Source organism: Cygnus atratus, chromosome 11 (genome assembly GCF_013377495.2).
Source record: "Cygnus atratus isolate AKBS03 ecotype Queensland, Australia chromosome 11, CAtr_DNAZoo_HiC_assembly, whole genome shotgun sequence".
In the NCBI taxonomy this organism is placed as follows: Eukaryota; Metazoa; Chordata; class Aves; order Anseriformes; family Anatidae; genus Cygnus; species Cygnus atratus.
Genome location: NC_066372.1, coordinates 3,685,064 through 3,705,867, shown reverse-complemented (window position 1 = coordinate 3,705,867; position 20,804 = coordinate 3,685,064). Strand labels below are relative to the sequence as shown.

The 20,804-nt window shown below is 36.0% G+C and overlaps 1 protein-coding gene across 9 annotated transcripts in view; it reads right to left on the bottom strand.

The window, feature by feature from the left end:
- TCF12 (transcription factor 12) overlaps window positions 1-20,804 on the bottom strand; it is a 160,850-nt gene that overhangs the window by 102,730 nt on the left and 37,316 nt on the right. For all 9 annotated transcript variants that reach the window (XM_050713089.1, XM_035554210.2, XM_035554204.2 and 6 more), the window contains 3 exons: window positions 13,827-13,900; window positions 10,875-10,943; window positions 68-170 (listed from right to left, as the gene is read on the bottom strand). In XM_050713089.1, coding sequence (XP_050569046.1) covers window positions 68-170; window positions 10,875-10,943; window positions 13,827-13,900 — 246 coding nt within the window. The remainder of the gene's footprint in view (window positions 1-67; window positions 171-10,874; window positions 10,944-13,826; window positions 13,901-20,804) is intronic.

The window sequence follows — 20,804 nt, the reverse complement described above, 5'->3', positions numbered from 1 at the left end:
GATGAAAAATGTCTCTTTCTGACCAAAGAGGCTTTGAGGGGATACTCGTAAAGAATTACCTACTTACCCATCAGATTTGAGTTCATGAAAGGTGTCGGGGACAATCCTTCATGGGGCCCTAATCGACTGTCATTCAAGTGATCACTGTAATGAGGACTGTCTGCAAAACCCTAGAGAAAAAAAAGACCAGAGTATTAAACAGATTATTTGGCAGCCCTGCTAATTGAGTGTAATGACACTTCCCTAATTAAATGTGCAGAGTCACAATTGGTCATTCATCACACAAGTTGGCTTTGAGGTCTATCGCTCAGAAATCACTCTCTGCCCACATTTTACTTTATATCCCTCTTTTCGTTCTCTCCATCAAAAATAAATCACCATTTCTTAGCAAGCTGCGTCCTCATAGAAAGTATTCCTAAAAATAGAATAATACTGAGATATATTGATATATGAATCCTCTTAGAGTTAAGTCACTAATCATTGTGAGAGTAAAATTGGTCTGAAGAAGTCACAAGTGATTTTCTTTTTTTAAAATGTTTGTTTGCATTAACAAAACACCACAGTAAGAAGTTCAAAATGAGTCACTGATGTTAGGAAAAAACGTTGGTGCAAATGCATAGAAATTCCATAGTTTCAGATTAATACACATTTTAACACTATCACATTACTAAACAGCACAGCTCTCTGACAACAGGTTTACTTTCAAATACTGATCAAATAATTTTGCCATCTAATTTTCAAGGCAGCATTCAAACTGAAAGACTGTTTAGCACTTTTCTAATATTGAGATAGCCAACTTAAAAGGCTGGAATGACCCTTAGGCAGTCTGGAAACACTGGCAGAAGAGACAGATAGAAAACACAGAAGCACAAGGACATGCATATTATTTAATTAAACCAATTAAAGTTTCTTTTGTACAGTTCAAAATGCTTTCAGCTTTTGTGTATAAAGGCATGAATATGGTATTTGCCACTTAAGACTGCTCAGATGTGCACTGAATCACTTATATCAAAACCTGACAGACTTAGCACTGAAAATTGCACCTCCTTTGTAACCTAAGTTTTGAACCACATTTTGTAAACCTTAGCTTACAATTCCTGACAATTCATTTCTTTAAGCCTCTTTAGACTAAAATCTAGAGAGAAATCCAAAGCTGGGGCCTAATTAAGGGACAGGGGAAAATTGCTCAGGCTCACAGCTACTAGAAGCCATCCCAAGTCCCCCGGGACTATAAAATCATCAATCACTGAACATTTATCATTTTTTCAGACCGCAGGCTCCCATTCAAGACAACATTAATGGGGCTGAAACAGGCCTCACTATCTTTGCAGGCGTGCTGTCAGTTCAACCAAAGGGCTAGTAACTGAGGGCTAAATAACTGTCAAATCATCACCAACTGCTTACGGATGCGTGTCACAACTCTTCCCACTATTCTGCTTTAAAAGTAATCTTCTGGGAGTCCCAGCTCCCAAATGAATCTTTGGCTGACTTTATCTACTTCAGAATCAGTGATACACAAGTGATAGGCATTCACGAACAGCCTTAGTGACATTTACAACTTGGTTATGACCACAAGGGTGTCCTCTGGTAAGCACAACCTAGCCCCGTCTGTCAGACGGGCAGCATGTAGTAGCAGCTGCCTAGGAAATGGGGAGACGGAGTGGCTCCTAGCTAAGGTCACCACATGGCATTGATTTTAAGTTGAAAGGAAACAAAAAAGAAATTCAACCTGCTGAATAAAGGAACAAAAGGGTGCAAACAGAGAACTTTATTTAAAAAACAAAACACACACACACACACACAAAAAAGAAAACCCAACAAACTAAGAAGGACAGTATTAGTGAGGGGTAAAAGAATCCGTATCTCAAGCATTCGTGAACCAGTGCCTAGATGAGCCCCAGAGACCGAAGTCTTCAGGAGATCTTGATTTACAAAATAAATATTTAAACTACTGAATATACTACAAGAGTAAGACTCATTTCACACACGGTTACACATCATGCAACACACTCTACCTAATGCACAGGATTAATAATGCTCTTCCCCAAGTTTATATTGTACATTCCCTCATTCCCCTCAAAAATATTGGGATTCAAGAACTGGGTGGATGAGAGAACAGAATGCTCACCCTCCTACCATCAGACTTCCTTCAAACAACCCTTTACAGCACACTCTTTTCATACACCTTCTCCGTTCCCCAGAACGCACTTGTGTGAAATTATCAAAGCGTCCAAGCTGTATTTCTACACCAGTGGACAAATCAACTACTTTTTTCAGGTGGATAAAGCTCTAAGATGACCTTCGTAACACTAAAAGCCACAGGAAACATTGGAACATTTACTATATGAGGAAAAAAAATTACTAACGCACATGCAAGCACTATAGATAGGTTTTCAGTCTTTGTCATGCATTGCAGAATGTACACTCATGCTAAGTGTATCCTCTTCTCCACCTCCTACGGTGGACCTACATACAGAGGTCTGATATTGGCCACCATCCTTGACACCAGTTCCTCAGAGTCTTCATTATGAGTTACAAAGTATCAGCTCAAGCAGCAGTTTTTTGGCTGGGACTAGAAATCCTGCCTTGATTCGCACATACAACCCACCCACAGGAATACAAAATAATCACAAACATGCACAGTTTTGATTTACCAAACTTCTGTTCCACTTCACAAAAGCAAATTAAGCCAATGAGAACAGTGCTAAGGACAATGATTTAAATTAGAGTTATTTCAGAGCATTCTTCACATTCAAGCTGTGCTTCAAATAAAACTGCATTCCTGATACCATTTCTTGCTTTTACATCTGTACTGTTAACTTACATAATGAATAGCATAAAGTTCTACTGGAAAGAACTTTAGTCAGAGATGAGAGTTTTTGAGGGTTCCAATAGCTTCTAAAAAAGCTACTGGAAGCTTTTAGTAGTACAATCAGAGCTTAAAGATTTGGGAAATATGATAGTGCAAACTGAAAATGTATTTACTGCTTAAAAGAAGAATGCAGTTGAGAGCTTTAAAATGTCTGTCTGCTATGGCAATAAAAGACAGTAATTTATTAAAAGGTACATCCCACCTGTATTTCAGAGAAAATACCGTGCAGCTGTCAACTGAATGGATCCCTCATGGCAAAGGCAACAGGTGGAGGGGTAGAGGGAGTATGTAAACCTATACCAGAGCCCTCTTTTCAACTCATCATAGAATCATAGAATATCCCGAGTTAGAAGGGACCCACAAGGATCATCGAGTCCAACTCCTGGCACCGCACAGGTCTACCCAAAATTTTAGACCATGTGACTAAGTGCACAGTCCAAACGCTTCTTAAATTCCGAAAGGCTTGGTGCAGTGACTTATTATGTGAATTATGGTTTTAAGAAAATAATAAAAAAAAAAAAAAAAATCACTCAGTAATATATACTCCCCAAATGTGAAAAAGGATAGCCTAGGGTGTTTCCACTTCATCCTCTCTTTCTGAGGCAGGAAAGAAATTCCAGTACATGGCAATTTTGAAGATTATTGTACCTGCCTCCAGAAGGGGACTCAGTTGATCACAGTTTGACTGATACAAGCTTCGATCATAAACAGTAGCTAACTAGTTATGCCAAAAGCTCTTCTCCCTCTGGGAAGCACTATTCAATGATCTATACTCTGACCTCACTCTCCTCGAGCAGGTTGGTGATACCATCTTTTGGACCATAGGTGGCTTTCCTGCTACCTCCCACTAGCTGTGAGGCAGGTTTGACATAGAAAAGCTGGAGGGCAGCTTTCCATTTCCAGTACACACCCTTATTTCTGCCACCTTCATTCCCCAGCAAGCTTACCGAAGGATTAGCATGCATCAGAGGGCATGGTTTGAGTATTTAGCAAATAGCTAGTGAGAAGTATGCAGAATAGACTTATTAGACAGTTTATTTTCTTTTATGACCACACTATTCCAAAGGGACAGCAAATAGCTCAGATAGGGCGTTTTTCTACCTACACAAAGAAAACTGGTTTGGAGTAAAACTGTTTGTGTGCCATAGCTGTAAACCCCAAACCATATTGTTTGTTCCAACTTGTTACACAAGTAATACCCAAGACAGCTTTACCCTTTACAAAGGAAGACAAAACTTTTGTTTTATTATAGTCCTAATGGAAGCTAATGCTAACTGTTCCCTTACAGCATTTTCTAACATTGAGACTGTTCATTTTGCCTGTTGCAAAATGCCTGTTTGCCTCTCCCAAACTTCAGTCTCACTGTATGTCTGCATTCAGAAAGACAAAAATCAGATATGTCTGCAAACAAAAGCAACAAGTATCATAAACTAATAATGCCTGGCATGAAATGCAGCTGGAGGACTATTACTAATTAGTGCTGCAATTTAACTGCAGAGTGTAGGCACTCTCAAGGTTGAATGCTCTAACATTTTATTCATTTTTCACGTTTCATTGGATTAAAGTGAAGTTCTCTAATCATTCCAGTAAATGAACTCTATCAATTAAAACAAAAAAAATATAATCAGTTGTAACACTTTTCATTCCCACCTTTTCTGAGTAAGATTCCTCAAGTGATTTAGGCTTTGGCTGTTACCAAGAGGATTTTCCATCTACATAGGTGCTAGTACAGCTACACCAACTAAAAATCTGAGACTATTTACAAAAATCATATGTAATAGTATACAAGACACCTGAAAATTATCTTATAGAATTAACTGTTCTGGTAATCCTGAAAGAGAAAATGGAAAAAAAAACAACAACTAAGAAACAACATTCCATACCAGGCATGTTTATCCTAGTAACCCATAAGTAACCCCAACACAATGAGTCTCTGCCTCATTACCTGCTTCAATAAGGTCAGTACTTCACGATTAGAGATGTAGGAAAAAACAGTTAAAATTGCTAAAGCATATGCTAAAAGACAATTCATGTTCGTTTACACAAGGCAGAATAACAACTAACTTCAATCTGCTTGGAAAAGAAGAACGCAGACACAGATTCATCCTCTCCCTTTTCATTCTACCTCAGAAACAAAAAACTACTCTCCTTTAATAATTATTGTCTGAAGTCACACCACGGTTTGTCCATGCATAAGCAAAACCACACTCCTAACACTAACTCATGTCACGGGCTTGTTTATTTATATAACTACTTTTTAATATATATTTATGTATAGACATACTTTTTTTTTTTTTTTTTTTTTAAGTAATGCACAACATCCTATTTTTACTTCACAGTTTTTCTTTGAAAAATGAAGGAGGCACTGTAACTTCATGGTAGCTTTTAGGCAGCATAACAACATGATTTTCCTATGCCTTTATGACTTCCTTAAATAATTTATTCCTGTATTGTAAGTACTGCACAGCCTTTTATTTTGCTCAAGTCCACTATACTAGAAAAAACAGACATAATTTGTTCTTCTTCCCTTATCCTCAACACCTCTCTCCAATGCAAGTACCTGTACCTGGGAACAAACCAAAGATCAGACCCAGTTGTAGCTCATAAGCAAGCTGCTAGATCAGTAAGTGAATATTTGCAATTTAGCAACTTACAATACAGATCAATTATCTCCACTAAAGTTAAGATACTTAAAATTCCACTAAAAGGAATGGTTAACTTCACAGTTTGACTTGGTTACAGACTAAAAGATTAAATTTAATGAATATTGCTTCTGATTCCTTACATCTTATGGTTTGGCTGACCTTAGCTAACAAATATTAATCATTTAAAATCTATGAACTTCGAGGTTCCTTCCAAGCTAAACTCTGCTATCCCATCAATCCAAGAGAAGCCACCTGAATGTATAATATGTAAATGAACAGTAGATCTACTGTTGAAATCCACTTTAGTTTGGGTTATCTGCTCTTCCAACTGATTTGAGAGTTCTAAAATAAACTAAAGCAAAAAAAAACATTAGGGGGAAAAAGGGATGGGGTGTTACAGAGATGTTGAGACAGCAAGAGAGAGACAGACAGACTGAACCTGTGAGCTTTGTGGTTGTGATCACTGACAGAAAGTGAGATAAGCAGCTTTTGGAAGACATCCCAATGTGTCCTACCTACTTTGAAAGGTTATGGTCTATGTGATCATGTAGGTTTATAGAAATAAACAAACTTTTGGAAAGAGTATTTTCAGTCATCAAATCTACGTATTTGTCAGTGGCTCCTAGAGGAAAGACTACAGAGCCAAAACCTTGCTGAGTCTACTATGAATTAGATGTGAACACACAGCTAAGAATGAACCTTACAGAAAAGAAAGTAAGTTAAAAATAAATCCAAAGAAGAGTAAAAGCAAAAAAAAAAAACTATTCTCTGAAAGGAGTGCTTCAAGGATCCAGAAAAGTCGGAATTCACCCTGAAAGCGTAAGCATTCTTAATAAATTCTTATACCATAACAGGTACCCACTACAAGAGAGTTTCAATTTATATTATCCTTATGATGGTATACTATATGGTGGTTTAAATTTTCATTCAGGTTCACCAAAAACTGAGTTACGAACAATAATATCAGTTTCATGAGTAGTGTTTTAATTAATGGACCCTACTGCCATACCTTGTAGTACCTGTAAGACCACCAATCAATTATAACAGAATCAGTTTCTGAAAGCAGTGTGCCCCCTCTCCTTTTAGCCTCAAGAATAACCTGCACTGTGTTCATACATCTCAACTGAGCACCAGGAAACATCACACTAGCACAGGTCATGGCGCAGCTCAACTTAAACCTCTAACAGTCTTGCAGCAAACTATTAGTTCAGAACAACATTGTTTCCATAGGTGATCCATACAATTTTACCAAGTATTCACCTAAGAACAAGGCAAACTATAGCAAGAGAACACAAGGTATGTATTCCCAAACATACATGGGAAATTTCTAACGCATTTTAAGAATTCAGTCTTTCATTTTTTAATTACAATAAAATCACGCAAATTGTATTAACCAAGTCTGAAAACGCAGAAGTTGCAATCAACTCTACAAGAACAAATCTTAAAACTTGATCAAGTTATTTACACGTAGACTATTAACTTGGATGCTGCAACCACAACTGCACTTCATGTTTCACAATTCTATGGGCCAGAGTGAAGAAACTTCTCTGTGAACACGCGGAATTTGTGACTGAACACAACACACTGAACAAGGAATCTATTTTCCAATAATCAGCATTTTCTCCAGTTCTAAATCCATTTCCAGGAAATTAACATAGCGAATAACGAATCTGATTTTAAACAACTAAACCAAATGGCCAATTACACCTCTCTGAATTCTTGTGAGACAAATATCAACGCAACATGCAATAAGACATTTCCTTGGCCACGCAGAAAGCTAATTTGAAATCATATTCCAACACTAATTTCAATATAATAGGGAGATGCAATAAAAATAAAAAAAACACTTCAATAATAACTTATGACTGAAAACAGATTTTTCTAGCTCTTATCTAAACTATAAATCAGGAAATAACACAAGTAAGGCCAACATACTAACAGTAAAAAGCTTGAAGATAATACTTAAGAAACCTATCTAGAGAGTGCGCTTAAAATTCTGGAACCTGTTTTAAATAGAGCTGCCCATAAGTTAAATTACAACGTAAGCTGCATTTGTGGAAACATCCTGTGCACTAAATACGGGATATTTAATTTAGGCTTTGGTTTCACACTGTATCATCTGCTTACTTATAGAATACATCAGGAAAAGCAAATAATCAGCAGAACCACCAACGACCTCCCTCCCCGAACAACAACAATAAAAAAAATAAAAATGAAAAAAAAAAAACACAAAAAGAAACCAGAGGACAAAAAGGACACAAATACAACAGACTTGATAACACTTACTGTATTTCTGTGTCCCTCTTGTCTTGTTTTGCTATTTAACAGCTTCCTTTCTTGTAATGTACCTGAGATTAAGAGGTATAAAATACTATTTCAAAACCTGCTATCTCATAACTATTTTTTTTGACTTCTTTGCAAGTTAAAAGTACTACTGGTGGGGGGTGTGTAAAAAGAATAGAATGGGCATATAATATTTTAGGCTCCAATGTATATCTAAGTCTTTTACATACATAGAGGGCATAACCTGTTGACTGGTGCTACAATATTATCTATGTCTAGCAGTGGTACCTTGAATGGTTCAACTCTGACTTCAAATAGATATACAGAAGAGTTACACAACTGAAAAGGAGAGGAGAATAAACTGTATACTCGGTGCTGAAACTTGATTTTATGCTAAAACAGGTCAAAATGTACATTTACAGCTTTCATCGCAATATAAATGCTGGAAAATACTTAAAGCACCCATGGTAGAAATTCTGCGACAAAAATATCTCTGCTAATTTATTTATTAAAAAAAAAGTTAAAATTACTACATATGTATGTATTAGAAAAAAAATGAAAAATATCCAACAAGGAAATGTCTTATTTTTTTTAAATTTATTTTATGTATTTTCCTCTTTTGGAGAGAGCAATTTAAAGAGATTAAAACCTTGCTCCTTTTTTCATTTTACAAAGAGTTATAACAAAATCAAAAATATGAAAGAAAATCCCAGAGCATCATTATTCACAAAATAAAAGCCACTATTAACCATGCTACAATGAAAGAAAAACTTAATTAAAAGATTATATTTATCAAAAAAAAACTAATTATACCAACTTGTTGCTAGATTATGCAAATGAATGGCAACTCCCGGACAAAGTGGAAAAGCCAGAAGTTTGGAGGCATCTCACACCAGGAAGACAAAATTTTCAAAAGCTATAGGGCAAGACATTATCATGTAACAATCACACTGCTACTTGCTTCAGTACCTCTGAATTGGCTTCGAAGAGCTCAATAGAGCAAGGCTTTAAAAAGCAGCTTTACAATTCTCTGCAACATATGCTAAGAGACAGCTATCCTTCTAATGCAAGGGATTACGAACACATGCAAAAATCTCTAGCTCTACATCACTCAGATAAGGGAGAGACTTACATACACTAATCAAAAGATAGCGCTCCGAAAACCACCACAGTTGCCCAGATCAAGGTAAAATCAAGATTGAATAGTCGGAAGAAAAAAAAAAATCAACCCAACTGATAGAAAATTTGACACGGTATTGTAAATGGACTTCATTACGTTCATTCAAGATTAAAGCAGACATCAGCATTTCATAGAATTCTACTGACCTGCTAATTAGCTTCCCTGAATTATTCCTCTAAAAATAAAGCTTTCCTACTTTTTATTTTCCACTATAGATATATTTTCAAGTGGTTCATTTTTCTAGCAAAACATTCGGTCTATGCAAGAGATTTCGCACACAGATGTCACTAATTCATACCTTTTCATGAATTTAAGATCATCACAGCCGATTCTAAATACACAAATACCCACTAATCCTTCAGTGCTAGGATATTTAACATTATTAGGCAATGAAAAACAAGGCTATTATATAAGGTTTTCTCAAGTCTGCAGTGATTCTCAGACTTCCCAACTTTTCCAAGTCAAGTAAACTAAACTGTTATGGGATATGAGAAGGATTTTTGTGAATTTATCACTGATCAATAGATTAAAAGACAAAACACCCCATCTCAAGCAGAGGAATATTGCCCAGTTTTCATAGTGAAAGCAAGTTACCAATGTGTTTTCCCCATTTCCCCAAAAAAGCTGTACTCAGAATAACATTTTTCAACAGCTGCATGAATAAATAGAGAAGACCGGGTAAACAGAGAGATGGTAAAATTTGTTGATCACAAAAAATATTTTAAAACATCCTAACTAAATATTAGTGCAGACTTACAAAGCAAGTTCTCTACAAAATTGGCAATGAAACAGCAAATAATATTTGGTGTAAACACAAAAGAAACATGAGAAACGTGCTTAAAGAAATAATTGTGACAGAACAAGGTGGGAACTATTGCAGAGTATAAGGAAAAAATCTTGGCGTTCTATATAGTTTTTGAAACAATGTCTCTTCAGAGCCCAGTGACAGTCAAAAAGCACAAGACTTAGGAACAAGTAAGAAAAGAACAGAGAACAGAAGTATCATTATGTCATGCAGAAACTGACAGCATACCCTCATCATGACTAGCACATGCAGCAGTAATCAACCCAATTCTAAGTTTTGCAGAACACGCAGAAAAATTCAGAGAATGATACCAAGAACTAACCAGAAGCTAGGTAAAGTTACAATATGAGAGACCAGTAGATTATGATTGCTCAGTTTGGTGGAGGAGACACATATGACTGGCATGTAGAACAAAGATGTTCATGAAAAAAAAAAAAATGAAGTATGTAAGTAACAATTCATCACCACTCATCAAAATGCAGGAACATGGTAGAAATCAGTTAAATCACTGGTCAGCATACAAACATCGCTATTTTTGCCACAGAATGTTTGTTATTTTTGCCAAAATATACTATAATCATGGTCAAAAAAATTCACAACTCTTAGAGAACAAGTCCACCAGTAGCTATAAGAACAATGTCCAAAAGATCTGTCCAGGCTCTGTCCAGAAAGTCTCCTAAATCCCTAGGTGCTGGGCTTCACCAGGATTGTACATCAGTAAAGGTGGCAAAATAATTGCCCTGCATTTATACTCTTTCCTTAAGCATTACTACTAGATACAAACAGACCTTTAGCAGGAGGGGAGAAAGGAGATCAGAGGAAGATCTCCCTTTACCCAGTCTTCCACCATCTTACTTAATGATCCTGTAACAGGTATGCATTTAACTACCATTAAATTCCCAATCTATTATGTGCCTCTGGAAATTCCAGCCAGTATTTTGCCAATGATTTAAACTATTAAACAATTCCGTCACTGTACTGTGACTTCTAAGGGAAAAACTCCAGTAGTCAGCTGCAGGCAGATTTAAAATAAATAAATAAATAAATAAACAAGCCACCATACACAATATAAAAAAGAGAAATTGGTACCTCTTGTGGTTTTAACTTTTCTATGTCCGTGGAAAGGTCTGAGCTTTTTCCATGAAGACTGCCATTTTCCTGTAAACAAGGAAGTTGTAAGAACAATTATGACAAGATTACCATTCTATACTGAGATTATGAGAAACCACTGGATTCTGAAGCATTACAGCCAAACATATTAGTAAGATAATTTTGAGTTACTTAAAAACTAAATGTTAATCATCAGAAGACATAACATAGGAACATAAAAGGTAAAGCACATCACTTGCCCTGCTGACTGAGAAACTCTGATGATCTGTATTCCTCCAATACAGACCCCCGCACTCATTTTTATCTATTCTGGTGAGAGTATGAAGTAGTAGCCAGAAGTTATCCATATTCAAAATTCTAAACAAGTGTCATCGAGAGCCTTATTAGTTGAAAGAAAACTAAGAAATAAAAGACAATAAATCTTACCCAAAACATATGCACGCAAACTTGGTTTAGATTCATAAATGAAGTCTGGTGCTTTTCCTGTGATTTCAATGCAAAAGACAATTTCCTGTGTTCTACTTTTTTTTTTTTTTTCCCTCCAGACAAACCTGGCCATGGAATGAATTGATTTGTACCTCTTTACCATTACAAATCCTATATCCAGACAACATACATTTCTATTGTGCATGACCTTTCGGGGGAAAACACAAGAATAGTGTTTTCCTTCAAGAGGAATTCAATTTTTCTTTAAAACAAAGTTGTTATTTAAATGACATCCCGGACAACCATTCTTTATTGTTTCATGTAGGGCTCTACAGAAAGTTTGCTTTTCCTGTCCCATTATCTAGCTTCTAGGTGTACTGAAAACCCAGACAAAGATCTGAACACATTGGCCAAACCCTCTGAATTCCTTCGGATATCCTTTTCACACCAATTCTGCAAAAAATCTATTCCAACCCTGTGGGACACGCCCTCCTTATTATTACTCTGTGTTTGAAGATGATATACTCCATAAAACCAAGGAGATGGAGATTTTTTGCAGTCTTTCACAAACAAGCCTCCTAAGACAACCAACCATACAGGGCCCACAGGAAAACCTAAACCTACCATTGCCCACCAACTGATCTCTGATCTGCCAGGAGCCACTGCCATACCAGCTCAACAGCTGGCAACAGCTCACAGATACGGTCGTTCCATGAAGAAATTCATGGACAGACTAACATCATGTTCCATGCTAACCTAAGGCTTGCCCTTAAGTTTATATAATTTAGCAAGCTTTCTGAAAAGAAAGGTAGTGTAGAGAAAAACGTCTGTAAAAATATTCAATGTACCGGAGTCTGTCATTAAATTCAGTACTTTTTCCCCACACAGGATTTTTGTTGTTTTTAAGATTAAAAAAGAAAAATCCCCTAATGAAGTGGAAGAAACATTACCACCTCAACATTACAAGTACATGAACAGTTTAAGAAACAAAGCCTTTTTTATTGAGCAGGATTACTTCACTTTCAACAACAAGCAATAACTGCTTGCTGAGAGGTCTTTTTTTTAATATAAATTATTTTAAGTCCAAAGTTACAATTGCTGGGAGTAGGGAGATACGTGACAAGTATAAAAATTTACCTTTTTTTTTTCCTGAATCCTTCCACAGGGATCAAGACAAGTTTACATTGACAATTGTTTTACTGTTTTTAATGATAGATGCAAACACTATTAACCTCTTCCTATGATTCTAGCTTCTGGCATACCTCTATTAAAGCACCAACACCATTTTTTTTTTTTTTTAACCAAGTTTAAAATATGATTTCTGGTGGTTTTATTTTTGGACAGTGCATGAATTTTTCCTAGTTGTGAACTTGAATCATAACTCAAATTCCGGTTAGGTCAGCTTGACTCATTACTGATTAATGTTGATCAGCAATTTCATAGATGAGTGCCAAAACACTAAACACTTACAGTAAGAATACCAAATAGTAAAAGCTGTATAATAAGATTCCATTGCAAACAAAGAAAAGGCATCTAAAGGCTGGGCTTCCTGCCTCAGGAATGCAGGATGTTTTTAAGGATACCAGATTTCTACATTGCACAGAAATACTTCTGCAACCCAAATTTTTTTTTTCTATCCATTTACTGTAGCTTATTTACTGAAGATCAATGGGGAAAAAATAAGACTTCATAGTGAGTCTTTATAGTTCTCCTCTAAAGTCAGATGCAGGTTTTAGCAATATCCACCTGGACAAGACATAGTAGCCCACCCACTACATTCCACAGCAGGAGAAAGCTGCTAACAGCTCTCTGGGTCGACACTACTGAATTCAGAACAGATTATTTAGATCAGGGTTAACTATTATGCTGTGCATTTCTATTAATTCATTAGGTACTTAGCTCACTGGCTCTTTAGGGAGTACGTATTCATAAAAAGAAAACTGAGTAGATTAAAGGTAATGCGATTTACTACAGGAAAAGCTTGCCTTTGACCACTGAGTTGGGTTTTAAAAAGACAGTATTTTTGTCAGATACAAGATACTACCAAAAAACTTGGGATCAATATGTGGATGAAGCTACAAAAGGAACAGAAGAAAGCCATTTAAAAAGTGAAGCTTCTCTCCAACACCATAACGCAGCACATACTTTAACTGGGTAATGTCAATGGAAAGGCTAGAGCTCTGTATACTTTGCCAATACATCTCTGCTCCTGAACAAGTATCTTGACTTCTATTTTCATTTTCTGACAATACGGTAAATAAAATGCATGTTCATCATTCAAGTATACAGATATGCATGGTTTATTTTCATAAATACTCAACATACAAATCTTTTAGCCTTAGAAATCTGAATTGCTACTGCAGCATTTCAAAGTCATTATAATCTCTGAAAAGATGCTAGCCTTTTTAAAGGAGCTTACCCTTAAAAACATTGCCAGATCATCTGCTGATTTTCTCTGTACGTTCTCATGAACTTTTATTATCAAATATAATGTGGGAACCTTACCCTTGAAGATTCATATGAAGGACTTGGCTGACCACTTGTTCCCCATGATGTGGCACCTGTTCGCTCATCCATACCTAACAATAAAAAAAAAAAGCACAAACCTATAATAAGAGATAGCAAAGTCAGCTATGTTCTCTGATGTAACCTGAAAGCAAATTCCATCTCTTAACATAGTATTTCTAAAAGCAAAATTTAACATGAACAATTTCCTTGATAACGAAGCTGGCTACAAAGCAACCTACTCATTTAGACACCTGCAGCTGCTGAAAACAGGAGCAGAAAAAGTTAAGATTTGCAGATCTGCAGTGCCAGCCCTACATAACCTGTAAGAAGTTAACCCAAGTAACAAAACAAGCTCAGCCACATTAGCCTGGCTTTTTGCACAGCATGATTTATCCTGCATCTTTAGCACAGAATATTGTAGTACATACTGTGAAATGTACACTTGTTATCTACTCTTTGCTCTCATATCACTTGAGTATTGTAAAACCTGTGAAATTATTTCCACTATTTGGTCTTTACATTATATGCTATGCAAGATATTTTAGCATAAGGGAGAAAAAGGCAAGACAGAGTGCTTTATATTTCAATTGCCTAACAAAAAAAGAAAAACCACAAAGACTCATGATGTCTGCTCTTCTAAAACAGGAATCTTTTTTAATTCTGTAACGGTTCTTTTAGAATCAGTTCTCTTTATGCAAATCAAGGTTACAGCTCAAAAGAGAAAGGGGAAGAAAAAAATAGGGAGAGCTTTAAAATCAGCATCAGAATATATATCCTGTGTATTATCTAGCCAACAATACTGTTGCCAGCACTTGCTTCAATTACTTTCTATTCAAAGTTAACTGGCTAAACTATCTTTTAAACCACATTCCAAAACAACTAATTGCCATAGTATTCCTACAGTAAATTCATTCACACAGGATAAGATCACTATTCTAGTAATTACATCACTGATCATATAAGAGAGAGCACAAGACTTCTTATTTTTGAAGGAAGGAACAATTCCATCCTAAATGCACTTTGGCCTACAAAACACAACTAATTACTCTTTTTTTTCCCCTCTCAACCAGACTTATCCTATAAAGGGTTCTGATAATATATCATAAATGCCTAATGTGATATATGGTATAAATCATGAAGCTTTATAGCACCACAATTTAGAAATAAGACTTAAGTGCAAGTTACTCCACACCATCATTCTTAAGTCCAAACTTTATATTGCAAATTAGTTTTCCCTAATGTATCTCCATCTGGTCACATTACAAAATAAAATGCAAGAAAATACAAGCTGGTATTTAAGTAGCTACTTATGCAGTGATAGTATTCTAATCATTATTTCCTTAAGAAACATGTTTTATGAAGTTATAAAATACTGTTTTAACAAAGCCTGCAGAAAGCATGTTAAACTGAAAGTACAGTCCAATCACCCAGATGAAAACTATGGACTCCTTTCCTGTACTGCAGGAAGAACCCTCAAGCCTGGAGAACGCTCTTTGTAAATGCAAAAATTTCCCTATATTGAGCCAACAGTTTGTGGAAGTTTGCTGCATTTTGCAGCTGACAGCATCATTGTTGTTTTATTGTAATTGATCCAGGAGCTGAGTAAAAAGTCGTGGCTGGCAGTGACAAAGGCGAAAGTAATCTTTTGGCACAAGTGACTCTTCTCTGCCAGAAACAACAGCACTAGTAATCCTATGACTATCACAACAAGTCCTCCATTGCTTTAGTTGCAGAAGACATATAGTAGGAGAAAAAAAAAAAATCTTACTGTCACATGAAGTGTGAAAGTTAAGACAGTACATAATAATAATCTATACAGGAAACAAGTCAGTAGATAATGGTTATGCATGGAGTGTTAAGATGCATGACCCCTGATCAGTAAAACATGTTACTCACTTAAAAATTAAAAACTTGTGTCAGTGAGACACAAGGACTTATGTTAAGGTTCTGCTAATTAGCATATGCACAGCTAAAAATTCCCATATTTTCATTCTACCATTTGAAGTATGCATATAGATTGTTTAAACAAACATCTCTAAAACAAAAATATAACATTTAAGATTGGGAGGAAAATTATGTTCTAAATTCTTCACAGAATTCCGTTTTCTAAAAAAGCCTGTACAGTTAGCTAGAGTAGTCAGGAGTATCAAAACTTTTTTTTTTTAAACCAGTGGTTTTTTCCTATTTTTTCATGGATCATTTTTTCTTTTCCTAAAAGCCAAAAGTAGGCTTACATCTAGATCAACTGTTTAATAAGAATTTGCATGTGAGGTATACACATTCTCACTTTAAACCTCCTTGAAGATTGCATGGAAGAATTTTATATACCGCACAGAGAACACATACGCTGTGACTTCCTGCTACAAGATGTTTTGATTTCACTTGGAATGATACCCCTGCTGCCCCCTGGCCCCCCAGGCAAAATAGCACATGCCAAACAAGAACTGGCTACCCAAGAATTCCCAGCCAGGAAATCAGATGCATATTTATGCTGGTGCTTAAGGAACCTGTTCTGCTTTTTACACTATTTTTTTTTTCCACTGACGATATAGACAAGAAAAAAATGTCATATGCTGCAAGAGTCAGAGACCCAGATAAACTCTAGCAGGCTGGGTATAAACTGCATATATATATACTGCATACTTTAATATAGCCAAAGGTAGTTATGCATGAATGAACCAGAAGCGTAAGATAAACCTTCCAGATTGGGGTGGGAAGGTGGACACAGAGGATATAAAATAGGAGCGGTAATCCCAAAAAGAATGTGGGAATCACCCTTGGTAATATCAATTCAACATGTCTCAAAGGAATGGTGCCATTGAAAGGACTCAAGCATTTTCCTGGGAAACCCAAGACAGAGCCAAACTGGGCAGACCATCATCTTTGTAAAACCCCTGCCACGAGGAAACCTGGTGACCAATCCCAGCATCTACTAATTCATCAAGGATGTTAGCGGGTTCAGAAAAGATGTGAGTGTTCAGAGAGCACTGAAAAATGTGTCACACATGGAAATGCTCCAGTATCTCTTATCTGTTTACGTAATCCAAAGAAGGGGGAAATTCAACAATTGTCTGTTGTAAAGGCCTAATAATACAGATATATATATATATAATGCAGATATATGCAGTCCAGCAAGCAGAAGTATAACAAGGTTCTACCCCTTCCTTTTTTTTTTCTTTAAAGAGCACTAGGCAGTGAGGATAGTAAGGCACTGAAAATGACTCACACGCTGATTTCATAGTCTTCAACCAAAATCAGTTACTGCTGTAGCAGATATGCCATAATTTAACTAGGGAATAATTCAGTGATTTTTGTAGTTGCTCCAGATGATTCAGCCGGCAGTTGGTGGCCTGGTTCTGGCTCACAAAGCAATTCCGTTTCATGCTCTAACTCTGCTCCAGGGCAGGGGGGCAGAACGCCTCCCCTGCCCTCAGTTGCCCAGGAAGTGGTCTGTGCAGCTCTGCGACCTGCAAGCGCAGCCTGGGCCCCAGGAAAGGCTGCATGTTCCTCAGTCACCTCAGCAAGACCAGGCCAAACAGGTGCAAGAATACACCCCAGCTTTATAAACTGAACTCTAAAAACATTTTAAGGTTTTGGTTAATATCACTGTTAAGATGGCAGTGTGAGCATTTCAAGCTCTTTTAGAAGAGAAGTTGAAAAAGCCTGTTGTGTTACTACTTCAACATATGTATTCATACTGAAGAAACAGGTCCAAACATTCATTTAATAAAAAAATTGATTTTACAAATAAACTGAAATGAAAGTTGGTGTTCTTGCTGGTTTAAGACAAAGATGACCATATTTAAACTTATTTCAAGAGACTCAAGCTCTAATGTATGTGTAAGCAAGATAATATTCTTTAAAGCGTTACCATCTGCTACGATGTTGCTCAAAAAATGATTTGACCCAAAAAAAATCACATTGTAGATTGTTATACTAGGTACTCAAGGTATGAGTTTCTATCTTTTATAGCTTCTTTATCCAATTTTGTCTCACAGTAATGATATTCCTCCAGATCAGATTCAGCAACTGAAATCAACTGCAAAAATACCTGCACAAACTGTAAAAGCAGATTGTATTTTGCATCTTAGACACCCAAGCAAACTGATCTACTATTAGACCCCATACTGCACCAGTCTATTGTGAAGCATGATACAAATTATGACCTGAAATGTAATTTTAGACTCTGGTAAGTGGACACAAAGAGAAATCAGTTTTCCTTTGTCAAAGCAATCTCAATTAAAAATTTTAAGTTTCAATAGGTTAGAGTAGTTCTCAGCCTCTTAGCCTCTTCTTGTTGATCCCAAGTAGAAAACATTTCTCATTTAATGGTAGACTTAATATTTTTAATAGAATATACATGACTTTATTATTTTAAGAAAGCACTTAGACTTCGTAAGTCAGATAAACAAGTAAAGAAAATACATTTCCACATATTGCCATAAAAATTACTTAAAAACAAAAGCAGCTTTGACAATACATGTCATTTGGTGGTCTTAAAATAAACAAAGCTAAGGGCATTAATCAAATTGAGAGGAGAAATGAAACCTAGGCAAGCTAAGAGCAGCATAGATACTTAAGTGTCATTTCGATAAATTCAGATGCAACACTAATTAGGTAGAAGGCAAAACACTTTCATTTCAAACACTACAGAGCTTTCTCTATACCCCCCACGCCAAAAAGGCAAGGCAAGGGGAAGCATTTCAAGCATGAAAATATATTCATGAGAAACTTCAAATCTCAATCTGTAATGATCAGAGGTGATCCAATGATAACTGAAAGCTAAATAGAACACCCCAATTTAAGTGGACTTCAGTACTCTTTCTCACTGATAGTTCTTGGAGAAAAACAGAGAAGATCCCATTACGGTACACTGAGTCAGTCCCACCCTTTACAAAGAGTTTCAAACAATTCCAGCCTTCTAAGTCAGCCAGAGGGGTGCTCAAACATCTATCTCAAAATTGACTTGTGCTCTGAATACAAGAGCTTTATTTTGATTGATTTGTTTTGATCCAAGTGTGATTTTCCTGATCAGATCCTGGAGTTCTCTCCATCCCTTCAAATCAAAAGGAAATTTTCTCATTGGTAACATAATAACCAGTGTTTCTACTTATTAAAGCACCTGTGGGGGTAGTACAAAAGTATCCCTTTTTGTACCTTCTGTTCTGGAGATGATTAAGTGGTGTGAATAAGTTAGGGTAAAAACCACCCTGAATCTTGAACCAAAATCACCTGGTACAAACTCTAGACACCACAATTCCTTTTGGAAACTTCCTGGGATCATTTTATGATGCATGACCCCCCTGTACTGAACCATAGAGTCTGAAGTTCAACACCTAATTCATTTTGTGGTCTAAAAGTGAGGTTCTCCTATACTTAACTGCTTCAATATCCTAACCTACCTGCCCAGTCAGGTTTACAAGCGTGAGAGTAAAGGTTGTTTGCTACAAACGTTTAATGACAGAAATTCAAAAGCACATTGAGGCACTGCAGAGATTGATGCTACCCTGAATCGGCATCACACATCTTAATTATGACCCATAAAATATTAGCTTCCATTTGATTATTTTTATTTGCAAAGATCAGTTTGTAAGATCAGTTTCAAATACCAACAGTAATCATGAACAGTAGTAAATAAATTAATTTGCATGCTTGAAACATTGTTTATCCTGAAGAATCCAAGAGCATATGATTACCTTACACAGCAAAGAAAAAGCTCCTGCTATGCAAGTTATTGGGGAAATTATTTTAAGAGTAAGAGGTAGGAAAGTCTACACTAAGTTAATTTCCATCCCCAGAATAAGCAACCACAATTAAAACTTCAGAACAAAGTTAATCAAATGGGAGTAACATACAGCAAGCATACAACTTGCCTGGGTAATAACCAAAGCTTGGACCAAAAGTAGTATTGACAGGTGTTAAAAATGAGTTGTAACCTCAGAACTATCAGCAACTTGAATTCTCTTTATGGAAAACTGTTTAAAAAATATGTACTTTCGTAGAGAAAATTTGCAAGAATGGTATATTCTCAGGTCAGAAGACAAAGTCACAGTGTACATTTCAACTTTTGCTAACAACAAAATACTTACTGTATAAAGTCAGAATAAATTGGTAAAAAAAAAATCTGGTTCTAAAAACTGGTGTAAAGCTTGATTTTAACAATGTCTATTAAAATTGTAAGTTGGTACCAGCAACACAGCTCCTGTCTAACTATCAAGTATGTTTTTGTTTGTGTTTTTTTTCCCCTCCACTAATTACCTAATATAATTTGATATAGGATATAAAAGAAAAAAGCAATTACTACTTTTAACTTAATTTCACAAACAACTCTATTCATTCCTTGTAATAATGCCCATGTATTCTCTACATAGAAGAACATTAGGTTATTAATTCCAGTAGTAGCAGCACTCTCAAAGAAATATCATTTGTTGTCTACTTTTCTTTCTTTATATTGTACACTTCCTAGACTCTAAATCAAGTCATTGAACAAACCAAATGCCCTGACATAGCCTAGACACTTCAGATACAACACAGCCTGCTCAAGACAGAATTGGAATTGGCATTTCCCACCCAACTGTCCTATGACAGAAAGTGGCATACTGCTACACCCTTCTTACCAGGAAAAAAAAAAAAATCAACCAGGTTCAGTTCAAAGACGAGAGCATATTTATAGAGTATGTAATACAATGTAAAGAAAACATTTGTTATTTATGTTTACTCAAACAGTACAAACACAAGCTAGTAGGAAAAACTACAAATAACACCATTTAAACTAGAGAGGAAAAAAATGCAATTTCTTTACAAAGCCCTAGAGGTACCTGGGGAACTAAGGAGTAAAGCTAATCTTTGCCCGTGAGAATAAGTATTACCATTTACTACGACAAGCCTTAACACAATTCCTCCATCCAATTTAAGCCTAAATTTCTGAAACAAAAATAAAAATGCTGTTATTTACAGATTATATCCTGTATATAA